At 42.5% G+C, this 12173-nt stretch overlaps 2 protein-coding genes across 5 annotated transcripts in view; one reads left to right on the top strand and one right to left on the bottom strand.

The window, feature by feature from the left end:
• The window catches only part of UBE4A (ubiquitination factor E4A), a 35601-nt gene extending 27198 nt beyond the window's left edge, over window positions 1–8403 (bottom strand). For 2 of the 4 annotated variants that reach the window (XM_042903905.1, XM_042903907.1), the window contains exons 1-2: window positions 8299–8403; window positions 3025–3186 (exon numbers count right to left, since the gene is read on the bottom strand). In XM_042903905.1, the coding sequence (XP_042759839.1) occupies window positions 3025–3145 (121 nt within the window). In that variant the 5' untranslated portion in view covers window positions 3146–3186; window positions 8299–8403. Of the gene's footprint in view, window positions 1–244; window positions 572–3024; window positions 3187–3944; window positions 4112–8298 lie in introns of those variants that run through there. The other 2 variants (XM_042903906.1, XM_042903908.1) reach the window with 2 other exon arrangements.
• Window positions 8404–10551: 2148 nt separating this feature from the next.
• Window positions 10552–10992, top strand: LOC122201058 (guanine nucleotide-binding protein G(I)/G(S)/G(O) subunit gamma-3-like). The gene has a single exon (XM_042906950.1). The coding sequence runs from the start codon at window positions 10765–10767 to the stop codon at window positions 10990–10992; it is 228 nt and encodes a 75-aa protein (XP_042762884.1). The 5' UTR covers window positions 10552–10764.
• Window positions 10993–12173: the final 1181 nt, after the last annotated feature.

Below are 12173 nucleotides of genomic sequence, written 5' to 3'. Positions count from 1 at the left end.
ATGCCTTTAATTATTTTAAAGACACGCTTTTTCCTGATTTTAAGAGAACACATATGTTTTAATAATCTATTAATAGCAAAGCATTCCAGATATTTTTTTCTATTCTGAGATGCTAATGTTTATTGCTAGGATTTTCAGTTACAAAAGAGGAAGGGGTATCATACTATATACACTGCTTTTCAGCTTGCTTTTTAAACTTAATCAGCACCAACACCTTTCTCTGTTAGGTCATTTATAGGCCTACCTCATTCTTTGCAATAGCTCACTGTATTGCATTGTTTGCACACCCTCTGATTTGTGTAGCTACTTCTCAATTGATGAACATTTGGGCTGTTTCCAACTTTTCATGATTTCAAACACTATTGCACCGAATAGTACTCTTTTTGTACACCTGTCTGAGTATTTCTGTAAGGTAAATTTGTAGAAGCAGAATTGCTGAGTTAAAGAGCTTGCACATTTAAAAGTTAACATACACTACCAAATCATTCTCAGAAAGGTTGCTCTCATTTACAAGCCCATCACAAATTTCAGGGGCGCCTGGGTGGCTCAGTCAGCTGAGGGTCCGACTTTGGCTCAGGTCATGATCTCTTGGTTCATGAGTTTAAGCCCTGCACTGGGCTCACTGCTGTCAGCAAACAGCCTGCCTCAGATCCTCTGTCTCCCCACCCTTCGCCCCTCCACTGCTTTCTCTGAAAAATAAACATTAAAAAATAAAAAAAAAAAAACTTCACAAATTTCATAGGTAAAAACCTAAATATTATTTTTTTTAAGTTTACTCATTTTGAAGAGAGAGAGAGAGTGAGAGAGAGCAAGCAGAAGGGCAGAGAGAGAGGAAGACAGAGAATCTCAAGGAGGTTCTGTGCTGTCAGTGCAGAGCCCGACATGGCGTTCGAACTCACGAACCATTAAGATCATGACCCGAGCTGAAATCAAAGGTTGGACACTCAACCGGCTGAGCCACTCGGGTGCCCCTAACCTAATTGTTTTTTTAATGGGCAGTATTCTAATTATTAGTGAGACTGGATTTTTTTTTAAGTTTATTTACTTATTTTGAGAGAGAGAGAGAGAGAGAGAGAGAGAAAGCACAAGCAGGGGAGGGACAGAAAGAATCCCAAGCAGGCTCTGTGCTCTCAGCTTGGAGCCCAGCTTAAGGTTTGAACTCACAAACTGTGAGATCACGATCTGAGCTGAAACCAGGAGTTGGATGCTTAACCGACTGAGCCACCTTGGCGCCCCAAGACTGGATTCTTTAAATCATTTGATTATTGTATATAAATTCCTTGTTCAAATCTTTTTTTCCCCCTCTGATTTGTTACTATTTTCTTATTGACTGGATCTCTTTACATTTTTCTAAAGCAGCCTGAATGAGTGCCCCTCAGAAAGGAACTCCTGCCGAAGGAGAAGCAGTGTGGTGCTGCTCGCTGAAGGCCACGCGGAAAAAAAAAAAAAAAAAGTAAAAGCCACGCGAGCCCGCATCTGTTTTTCTCTGCCGACGCAGTGATTATTCTGAAAGTCCAGGCAAAATTCTCAGAATGTAAGAGTTGCTTCGGGTGGTGAGTTTCGCCAACGTGCGGCTCAACATAGGAGGTCAAAGGTTCTGGCACAGCACTAGGTGGTGGCGGAAAACAGGTTAGATCTGGTGGCAAGCTGAGTGTAAACCAACGAAGATGAGGAGGAGCCAAAACAGTAACAGAAGGGCATGCACCTGATCTGTCCCCACTGCTGGTGCCTGCAACCCTCCCGATTCCAGCCAGTTGGGATGTCTGCCGCCAGCCAGAAGGACAAACATTCTGTTGCTCTCCTATATGGCTAAGTTCTCCTCTGAACCCCGAGTGCGACAGGAGCTAAGAACCTATGTAGCAGAACTCCCCTCAACCACACCCTCATAAATCATATTTTCCCATTTCCTTATTTTTCCTATTCCTCACCCCCCCTTTGTCTCCTGCAGTCTCCTAATTCAAGCTTTCTCCTCCTATATCTTGGCATCAGCAAGAGATTTCAGAGAATGAGACCCAGAGCTGCCTCCTTCTATCATGTTAGAAAGTCAGCGTTACATGGATTTCTCCCTAACTTCATCCATCACCCTGTCTACTACTCATCCGTCTTGCCCTTACCTCCCTTTAATTCAGTCCTGATCGGAGCGCAAGGCCACAAGTCAGCTATGCATATGAACACTTTTGAAATAAAATAAAGGGAAAAGACAAACATTTCTCCTTTCCAAACAAAACTATTATTCTTTTTGGAGAGAGAAGGACAGCAACTTCTGGCTTGAAAGACTGTGAATATCCTCAGAAGACTAATTTTGAGAAATATCATCCCAATTCTTCTTGGCTATATGTCTTCGCATAGGAGGAAGCTAGCCTTGACCTTAATTTTGGTCCGAGATGAGGAACACCATTTTTCTGACTAGTGAGATATTATTATTATTATTATTATTATTATTTTTAATTATTATTTTCACATGCAGGTTTTCTTAGAAATCTGTTCTAATAGCAGTACGCTATGAAAGTAGCCATTCTACAAAATGGGAGAGGTATTTTGTTTGGGTTGGACTCTGAAGCATTGAGCTTAAGAACAACTTTCATTTATTTGTCTACCAAAAAGCCAAAAGCTTTTAGAATATTCTTCCTTTTACACATCTGCTTTCTATAGCTGCGTATAGTCTGCTTTCCACACCTATGCCTACAACCTCAGCTTCCTATGTTAAAAAGATTTCTTTAAATATCTTTTACTAGGTGATTTTTAAAAGAAACAACTTGACAGCTTTGGAATCACGACTGGCGTCTGTTACTACGGAACCACCTGTTAACTGGTCTCTTTTCATGCAGGCGGAGGATAGGACCCAAAACCAAAACAGATAACAAAAATGAACACCCCCACCCCCAATTTATGGCCTAAACAAACAAAAAATGACTTCTGCCCCAAACCTCAATTCCAATTGCAATTACGGACCCAAAGAAGACTTCATCCGGGAAGACCCCATTCTAGGTCATCTCATCTGCTGCTATTGGCCCCTCTACTTACCAGATTGCTGCTTCAGCTGCTCTTTTTGGATTGCTGCAAACTGCTTGGCATCAGCCAGGGAGCCAAAAAGAGCAGCAAAGGGGTTACTTGAGATGTTGTTGTTATTCTCCTGGTCTGTCATTTCACTTTAAAGTATCCTCCATCCAGACCTAGGGGGAGGGGCTGCAGAGAGGACAGGTATCAGACACAGAGGGGCAGGCAGGACAGCCGTAACATAGCCGCAGTCAGGTCTCTCCCCGCGTCTCGAATACAATACGTTTAAAAGGCTTTGGGTGAGACTTTTCCATTCCCGTTCTAAGGTGCAAGGCGTTTTTAGCAAAATGGTTACAAAGCCACCGACTGGACAAGTTGGCCTGATCTGGGGGCAGCTAAAACCAGAAAGCTTTAAAAATAAAAATGTTCAGCTGGAATACATTTATCTGTTGACATATTTCTATTTGCCGTACCTTTAAAGAATAGGTTAAGTAGAAAGAATTACTAAAGTCAACGGGGGAACCCATCTACTCATTGTGATGCCGCATTGAGTGAAAAATAATATGACAAGAGCTACACATTTCCCATAAATCTCTAGGCCAGCCAATGAGTTCCCATTCACCATGAACGTAAGATGGCGCTCGCTCAGGCTTCTAGGACTTAGAGCTGGAAGCGGGAATTCCTCAGCTACAAATAAACAAACAGCAAGCCTTCACCGGAGATGGAAGGGCAAACCAGGACAGGAACCGGATCGGAAGCGTGCTGTGGGTTTTCAGTATGCATTAAGCAATTTATCTCTACTCCTAGGCCTACAACAATTGATATTTCTTCCGCTAAAAACGAAACGGTCTTTGCTTATTTCTATATTTAACTTTCACGATCTGATTTTTTCATACCCCCGCAGACACACACACGTCCCTAATGTGTAACAGGAAATAGATACATACCTGGAAGGCATTTAGTGGAGCTGACTGAGCCTGCATTTGCACCCTTCTGACTACAGGTCCTCATTCAAGCGCCAAGGGGACTCAGTGGCACAGTGGGAGGAGCAGAGCACCCTGAAAGGCTTTCTCCCCTTTCTGAAATTTTAAGGCCACGGCATAGATACACAACCCTGAAAAGGGTGGGAAGAGACAAAGGGTAGGACTATTCTGCCCACAAGGATGTGGACTGCTAAGAGGAGAGAGGCCTCAAAAGGAGTGGGGATGGGGTATGAAAGAAGGAGAAAAAAAACCTGGCCTATCTTTAATCTACTGACGTTAAGACTCCTTATAGAATCATATTTTTTTTTTTTTTTAATTTTTTTTTTTTTCAACGTTTTTTATTTATTTTTGGGACAGAGAGAAACAGCATGAACGGGGGAGGGGCAGAGAGAGAGGGAGACACAGAATGGGAAACAGGCTCCAGGCTCCGAGCCATCAGCCCAGAGCCTGACGCGGGGCTCGAACTCACGGACCGCGAGATCGTGACCTGGCTGAAGTCGGACGCTTAACCGACTGCGCCACCCAGGCGCCCCTATAGAATCATATTAACAAAAGCCAATGTGAGTTGGAAAAGTTACCCTTATTATCGGGTGGAAGAGAGATTTTAACACTTGACAATCCTGCGCCACCTCCGCCAGCTGCTTCACGCTCCTCTGTCCTGTTTTCTACATAAGAGCTAATGGCTAATTATCTGTAATGACTTAGGCACGCAGTCTAGACTCCTCTCAGCATGGTTCTGGGCTTTAATGCTCCAGGAACTGAACTGTTAGATGTTGCTCTATGTATTTTATTTTTTGTTATGTACGGTTTAGTTAAGCTTAACAATCAAAAATAAAGATAGCACATTTAGTGCTAGAATTCACAACAATCCTTGAGAGGACTTTCCCCTCATTTAACCACTGCATAGGCTTAACTGTTACCCCTAATTCAAGTTAAGACATTGATTGTCTATTGTTAGCTGACCGCCACTCTGCCTCTATCCTAAGGTACCCTAAAGTCCGGAGGAATGCAAAAAGTGTAATGACCTCTTGTTATTTTCTGTCTTCAAAACATCATCCTCTTTTTTCAACGTGACACCCCACATTCTTCCTTTGGGGATCCATCCCATTCCCAGCCCATGTGTTCAGAAGATGGTCTCACACATTAGCTTTAGGAATGGGCATATGAATCTGGCCTGGCCAAAAAGAGTGCAGCGTATTCTGGCCAAAGTGACTGAGGGATGGGCACAAGACCCTAACAAGGCCTATCAGAATCAATGAACATCCAGCTTTAGGCCTTTGGCTGAAATGTACAGAAAAAGGAACTCTTTTTTCCTGCTTGGATTGTTAGGGGGTATGATATAATCCTGGAATTGTGATCTTTCCATTATCTAGAAAAGCCTTAGCCCAAAACTAAGTAACCTATAGGAAAAGAGTTGAGAGATGGAAAGGAAAAGTCTTTCAGTGTGTGTGTGTGTGTGTGTGTGTGTGTGTGTGTGTGTGTGTAAATATATAACATATGGTATATAACATATAACATATAATATATAATATATAATATATAGTATATATATACACACATATATACAAATATATATAAAAGCCAATTCAAAGGGGTTTAAAAAAATTTTTTTTAATGTTTATTTTTGAGAGAGAGACAGAGAGACATACAGAATGTGAGCCGGGAGGGGCAGAAGGAGAGGGAGGCACACAATCCGAAGCAGGCTCCAGGCTCTGAGCTGTCAGCACAGAGCCCGAAGTGGGCTCGAACTCACGAGCTGTTGAGATCATGACCTGAGCCGAAGTTGGACGCTTAACCGACTGAACCACCCAGGCGCCCCTCCAAGGGGTTTTTAAACACACAACTGAGGAGTGCCAGGCTGGCTCCGTCAGTAGAGAACGCAACTCCTGATCTCAGGGTTCTAAGTTTGAGCCCCACATTGGGTATAGAGATTACTTAAAAATAGGATCTTATTAAAGAAAACCCCCACAATTGAGAAGAGTTTAGTTTAATACAAAGGAGATGATGCATCATCTGCACCATGTTTGTAGAAAGGAAGTTGAAAGCTAGGAATACAGAACATATGAAAAGATAGGATCCTAAGACTATCAAGACAAATGAACAGGGTTTATGATAATAAATGGCATTATTTCCTCCTTTCTCAATAGTATACTGTCATATTATAAAAAGAAGCTAGCTTCCCATTACATTTTATCTATATTAATAGGATTTATAACTTTCTATGCTGTATTCCTAATGCAAATCTCCTACCCTGCTAGACAGGAAGCAATTTGAGTACATTTTCATGTCTGATTAGTTTTTCTTCCGTGTCTGGCATTATATATCACCATCACAAAATCCCACATACATATTTATTAAATGATTTAACCTTACATGTAATTACTCCTGACCTTGTAATCAATAGCAGCACCCATGATCCTACAAGGGCTTTGCTATGTGTCTTGGGTCACAGTAGGAGCTCAAACTTCCGGGCCAGACACTTGTGGCTCTTTGGTATCTCAGCATGTGTAGGGTACAGACGGAAATAAATCTCTTGTCATCTCCGCTATATGTCTTTTTGAAGAACAAAAGCTTTTGCCTGTCCTCACTAAGTTCATCTTTTTCATATGAACTTCAACTCTGTGCACAAGCTACTGTCGTAGTCAAATGGCAAATACTGTGTAACCACTTACAGAAAAGTTTCATAGGAAAAGGGAGGAATGATCACTTGATGGGAGTCTTTGTGGAGATGATCAATGGTCTCACAAATGTTAAGAGCACCTAGATATCACCCACTCCAAAAGATCTGATAAAATGGAACCCTGATATTTTGTTTTAATATTCAATGGCACGGATTATTTATAATCTTCTGTTTTCAACTGCCATACAGAGATACAGCACCATCCTGTTGGTGACACCACCAACCCTTAAGAGCTTTTGGATTTGATTCCTTTTTTTTTTTTTTTTTTAATGTTTATTTATTTATTTTTGAGACACAGAGAGAACACAAGCAGGGCAGGGGCAGACAGAGAGGAAGACACAGAATCCAAAGCAGGCTCCAGACTCTGAGCTGTCAGCACAGAACCCGAGGTGGGGCTTGAACCCACGAACTGAGATCATAACCTGAGCAGCCGTCGGACGCTCAACTGACTGAGCCACCCAGGTGCCCCGGATTTGATTCCTTTTCAATATTTCCTACTTAAAAACACAATTCACTCAGATAATACTCCCTGCAAGGGTCTACATCTATAATAGCTACTTATTTCCAGTCCTACAAAAATCCTTTCATCCCCACCTCCATTCAATCTTTTGTTTATGAACCGTACTGCTAATCCCTAAGGACCAATGTCAGCTCTTAAAAAGGTGAGCACACAAATGTTTTAACATCAGACTTAGTAATGCTTTTAAACAGAAATATGTAGAATACTTCATAAAACTGGATTGGCAAAATCAAGCTCTACTAAACCATACTCAGTAAGGTCTCTGTCCTGGTGAGTAATACATACATTAAACCAAAAAAGAATTAAAATGTTTTCACTGTCATATGTTCCACGCCCAAATCCTTTCAGGTCCTGATAATGTGGCAAGAGATCCTAACAACATTTCAGCAAGTTAGAAGGATCTCATCAAGTTAAAAAGCCGACAGCATTCTTTCCTGGGTCCCATTTTATCTCAGGAGGACTCCCATGTGAGACCAAAACAGTGAGACTAAACACATCCTTGTTCTGGGAGTGAAAAACTGATCCCAAAGAGAAGGCCCATCAAATATAAGCTCCCGAGCTGTGGTTACGCAATCTCATTAGTGTCTTCTACACCCTTTTACTGAGGGAGAACGAAGCAGAGCGCCAGGAGAGTTCTGAGTAGTGAACTGATCAGGTGGCTGAAGAAATGTCACCATCTTGCCATATGTATTCAGCTGGCTTGATTACTGCGTCCCGTGCTTAATATTACCTTCTCTGGTATCTGGCTATTTGCTGTCTACGCTTTACATGTCATCCCTCCAGGTTCCATAAGGGATTCGCGGCAAGGAAGGAGACCCACCCACTCGGCGCTCATTCCAGAGGAAGGAAGTCAAAGATAATGCATGGCCAGTATTCTGGGCTTTTCCTGGAAGGGAATGGCAAAGGAGGGGAGAGATGCCAGAAGCTGGGGGCACTGTAAAGGGTTCCCAAATCAGACAGAGTCGAAGTTCATGAAGGAGAGGGTCAAGGGTCAGGAAAGCACAGGAGAAGGAATTTGGAGGCAAAAGTGCAGAGGCCCGGAGCGGCATTCAACTAGGAGAAAAATATCCCATCGCAGACTCAACGACCCCCTCCCCTGAAGCTATTTCCTCTCTTACCAGAGCCTGAAAGGCCAGCAGCGACGACACGACAGAAGTCTTAGCGGCCGAAGGGTTCCCACTTCCGACTCAGCACGACAACCGGAGCTTACATCACGACCAGGCGCCAGGCCTTGCGGAATCTCATCCGGGCGCCGGAAACAGGGTGTGCCGCCCAGCTCGGGGAACTGGCGCGCAAATACCTCGACGGCGCATGCGCCAGCCTGGTGGGCGGGGCGGAAGTGCCTCTGGGCTCCTGGGGGGCGGGGCCGGGTTGGAGGAGGGGCTGAGAAAGACTGCAGTGGGGAGGTGGGGTGTCCGCGGGGCCGCCTGGAGCTTGGTGAAATATGAGTGTCGTGCCTTTTTGAAGCAGCTTCCGTTGCTCTTCATAGATTATTATTATCTATGAGGAAACAACAGCAGCAATAATAACAATAATAATAACAAAATTTTGAGCTCTTATTAGGTGTCAGGCAGTGTGCTAAGATACGGTAGCTTTGGATTTTATTTTTCTTGCTGTAAAGTGTCAATATGCATGCTACAAGGTTACTTTGAGGTACACAAAGGCTGTGAAAGCAGCATACTTTTCTTTTTTTTTTTTTTTTTTAAATTTTTTTTTCACCTTTTTAAATTTATTTTTGGGACAGAGAGAGACAGAGCATGAACGGGGGAGAGGCAGAGAGAGAGGGAGACACAGAATCGGAAACAGGCTCCAGGCTCCGAGCCATCAGCCCAGAGCCCGACGCGGGGCTCGAACTCACAGACCGCGAGATCGTGACCTGGCTGAAGTCAGACGCTTAACTGACTGCGCCACCCAGGCGCCCCAGCAGCATACTTTTCAAGAGTGCAAGTGAAAAGACAATTCATAGCATGAAACACAATATTTGTAAATCATATATCCGACAAAGGATTCACATCCAAAGTATATAAAGAACTTATACAACTCAACAACAAAACCCCCACACAATGTGATTCAAAAATGGGCAATGGACTTCAGTCGACATTTCTCCGAGGAGGATATACAAATGGCCAATAAGCACACGAAAAGATGCTCAATGTTGCTAATTAGGGAAATGCAAATTGAAACTGCAATGAAATAACACCTCACATTCTTTAGGAAGAAGCCTATTACCAAAATAAATAAATAAATAAATAAATAAATAAATAAATGGAAAAAAAAGAAAAAGAAAAAAAGGAAAATATGTGTTGTTGTCGAGAAAATAGGAACCCTTGAGCGTTGCTGATGGGAATGTAAAATAGTGCAGCACTTTGGGGAAATTTTTGGTGGTTCCTCAAATGGTTAAACATAGAATTACCATATGATGCAATAAATTCCACTTCTGGGTGTAAACCTCAAAGAATTGAAGGCAGAGACTCAAACAAGTACTTGTACACCAATGTTCGTAGCAAAATTATTCATACTAGCCAAAAGGTGGAAACAACCCAAAATGTCCAGGGACGAATGAATGAATAAACAAAATGTGGTATATACCTACAATTGACTGTTATGCAGCCTTAAAAAGTCTGAAATTCTAATACATGCTGTAACATGGATAAACTTTGAAAACATTGTTATGTGAAATCAGCCAGAGACAAGAGGGCAAATATTGTGTAATTCCATTTATATGTGGTACCTAGCATAGACAAATTCATAGACAAAGAAAAGTAGAATAGAGGTTATTAGGAGCTGGGGGGAAGGGAAGAATGGGGAATTATTGTTTAATGGGTACAGAGGTTGAGATGATGAAAAGTCCTTGAAATGGATGGAGGTGATGGTTGCACAACACGTAAATGTACTTGTCTGGTGAGATTGGAGTGGGGACACCACTTAAAATCAACAGGCACAAGATGGATCATTCAAAAAATAGTCCCGGGGGGCACCTGGGTGGCTCAGTTGGTTAGGGGTCCACTTCTTGGTTTCTGCTCAGGTCATGATCTCATGTTCATAGGTTCAAGACCCTCGTTGGGCTCTGCGGTGACAGTGAAGAGCCTGCTTGGGATTCTCCCTCTCTCTCTGCCCCTCCCCGTCTCATGCTGAATCTGTCTCTCTCAAAATAAATAAATAAACTTAAAAAAAAAATAGTTCTGGAATAACTGGATAGCTATACAGTTTAAAAGTTAGTCAATATATTTGGCCTTTGCATTAAAATTAATTCAAGATGGATCAAAGATTTAAACGTATAAAATGACACCATAGAAATGCAGGTGGAATTCATAGGAAAAAATTCTTAAAAGAATAATCTTAAAATGGGGAAGACCTTTCTAAATAGGAAAGAGCCTAGAGTGCTTGAGCTGCAGGAACTGGGTCCAGCCCTCGAGGGACCTGTGCCCTGACCCTCCCCAGTGGCCTTCTTTGTATCAGCTGTTTCTGCTGCTGCAGTAGATACTTTCAGGTGCAACTTCCTGCAAGGTGGGGCATCCATCTCAGGCAGGTTTTGTGCACCCCACTGACTACTCCACAGGGCCCTCGCTGCCGGTGGCCTCAGGATGAAAGCGGAGACTCCTGTGAACAGCACAATGAGTACTGAGCAAGCCCGCAAGATGGTGAAACAGCTGAAGAGTGAAGCCACCTTGTGCCGGATAAAGGTGTTCAAGGCAGCAGCAGACTTGATGGCTTACTGTGATGCCCACTCCTGCGAGGATCCCCTCATCACCCCTGTGCCCACTTTGGAGAACCTCTTCTGGGAGAAGAAGTTCTTCTGTGCCCTCCTTTGAATTGCTCTGTCCCCCCCCCCCCCCCCACAAGCTCTTCACCTTTCCCTCTCCTAGGCCCTTCCTTAGGTCAGTAATTGTTGTGAGCCCCCGAGGGTCCCTGCATCCCATCCCTAGCCCTTGTCCAACCCTGTGAGGTATTCTGAAGCTCTCTGTCACCTATCTGTCGACCCCATTTTGTCGCCCACTGCAGCTGAGCTTAAGTACCCCCTGACTGGGGGAGGCCCCTTTAGCTCCATCCCCAGAAGGGCCGTCAGACTCTGCCAGCATCCTGCTGGCTTCTCTCTGTGACTGGTCAGACAATGGAGAGAGGGATAGCCCGGGTCAGTGCTCTCAGTCTCACCTGGAGCTATGAGAAGGGTAAAACCATTTAAAGAATAAAGTCATCCAGACTCTCAAAAAAAAAAAAAAAAAAAAAAAAAGGAAACTACCTAGAAGCCATAAAAGACCCATGAATTCTACTCTATGCAGATATTTGTAAAATGTGCACAGAAAACCAATCATCATCAAGTCAAAGAACAAATACCAAAGTTGGAAAAATATTTGCAACTAATATCACAGACAAAAGATCTAGTTTCCCACATATGTAAAGAGCTGTTGCAAGTCAATAAGAAAAAGAGAAAAAGATACGAGCCTATATATCATGAGAGGGAAAAACTCGTGGCTCTCATTTTTTATAAGAAGAATGTAAATTAAAACTACACTGAGATGCTATATTTAACTTATCAGATTGGCAAAGCTCAAAAAGTATGGAGTAAAAGACACTCTCAATTATTATTATTAGGAGTATATACTGGTCCAACCTCCATTAAGTGCAATTTGGCAATATTTAATAAAATTGCAAGTGCAGACACATTACAGTATCCAAAGTTCATTTATTTGTATTTGTTACAAATAGTCTTAAGCATGTTCAAATGTCACAACTAAAACTATGGAAATTTTAACTGTAAAAAGAAGACATAGAAGAAATCTTTGTGATCTTGGGTTTGGCAAAGAGTTCTTAGACATGATACCAAAAGCACAATCCATAAGAGAAAAAATGGATAAAATGGACTTCATCAAAATTAAAATTTCTTTGTGCTTCAAAAGTCACCATGAAGAGAATGAGAAGGCAAGCCGCAGACGGGTAGATGTATTTCCAAATAATGTCTTGTAATAAAAGACTTGTATTCAAAATATATAAG

The sequence above is a fragment of the Panthera leo genome, chromosome D1 (assembly GCF_018350215.1).
Source record: "Panthera leo isolate Ple1 chromosome D1, P.leo_Ple1_pat1.1, whole genome shotgun sequence".
Classification (NCBI taxonomy): domain Eukaryota; kingdom Metazoa; phylum Chordata; class Mammalia; order Carnivora; family Felidae; genus Panthera; species Panthera leo.
The sequence above is the reverse complement of the archived record's forward strand: the minus strand, read 5'-3'. Positions and strand labels throughout refer to the sequence as shown.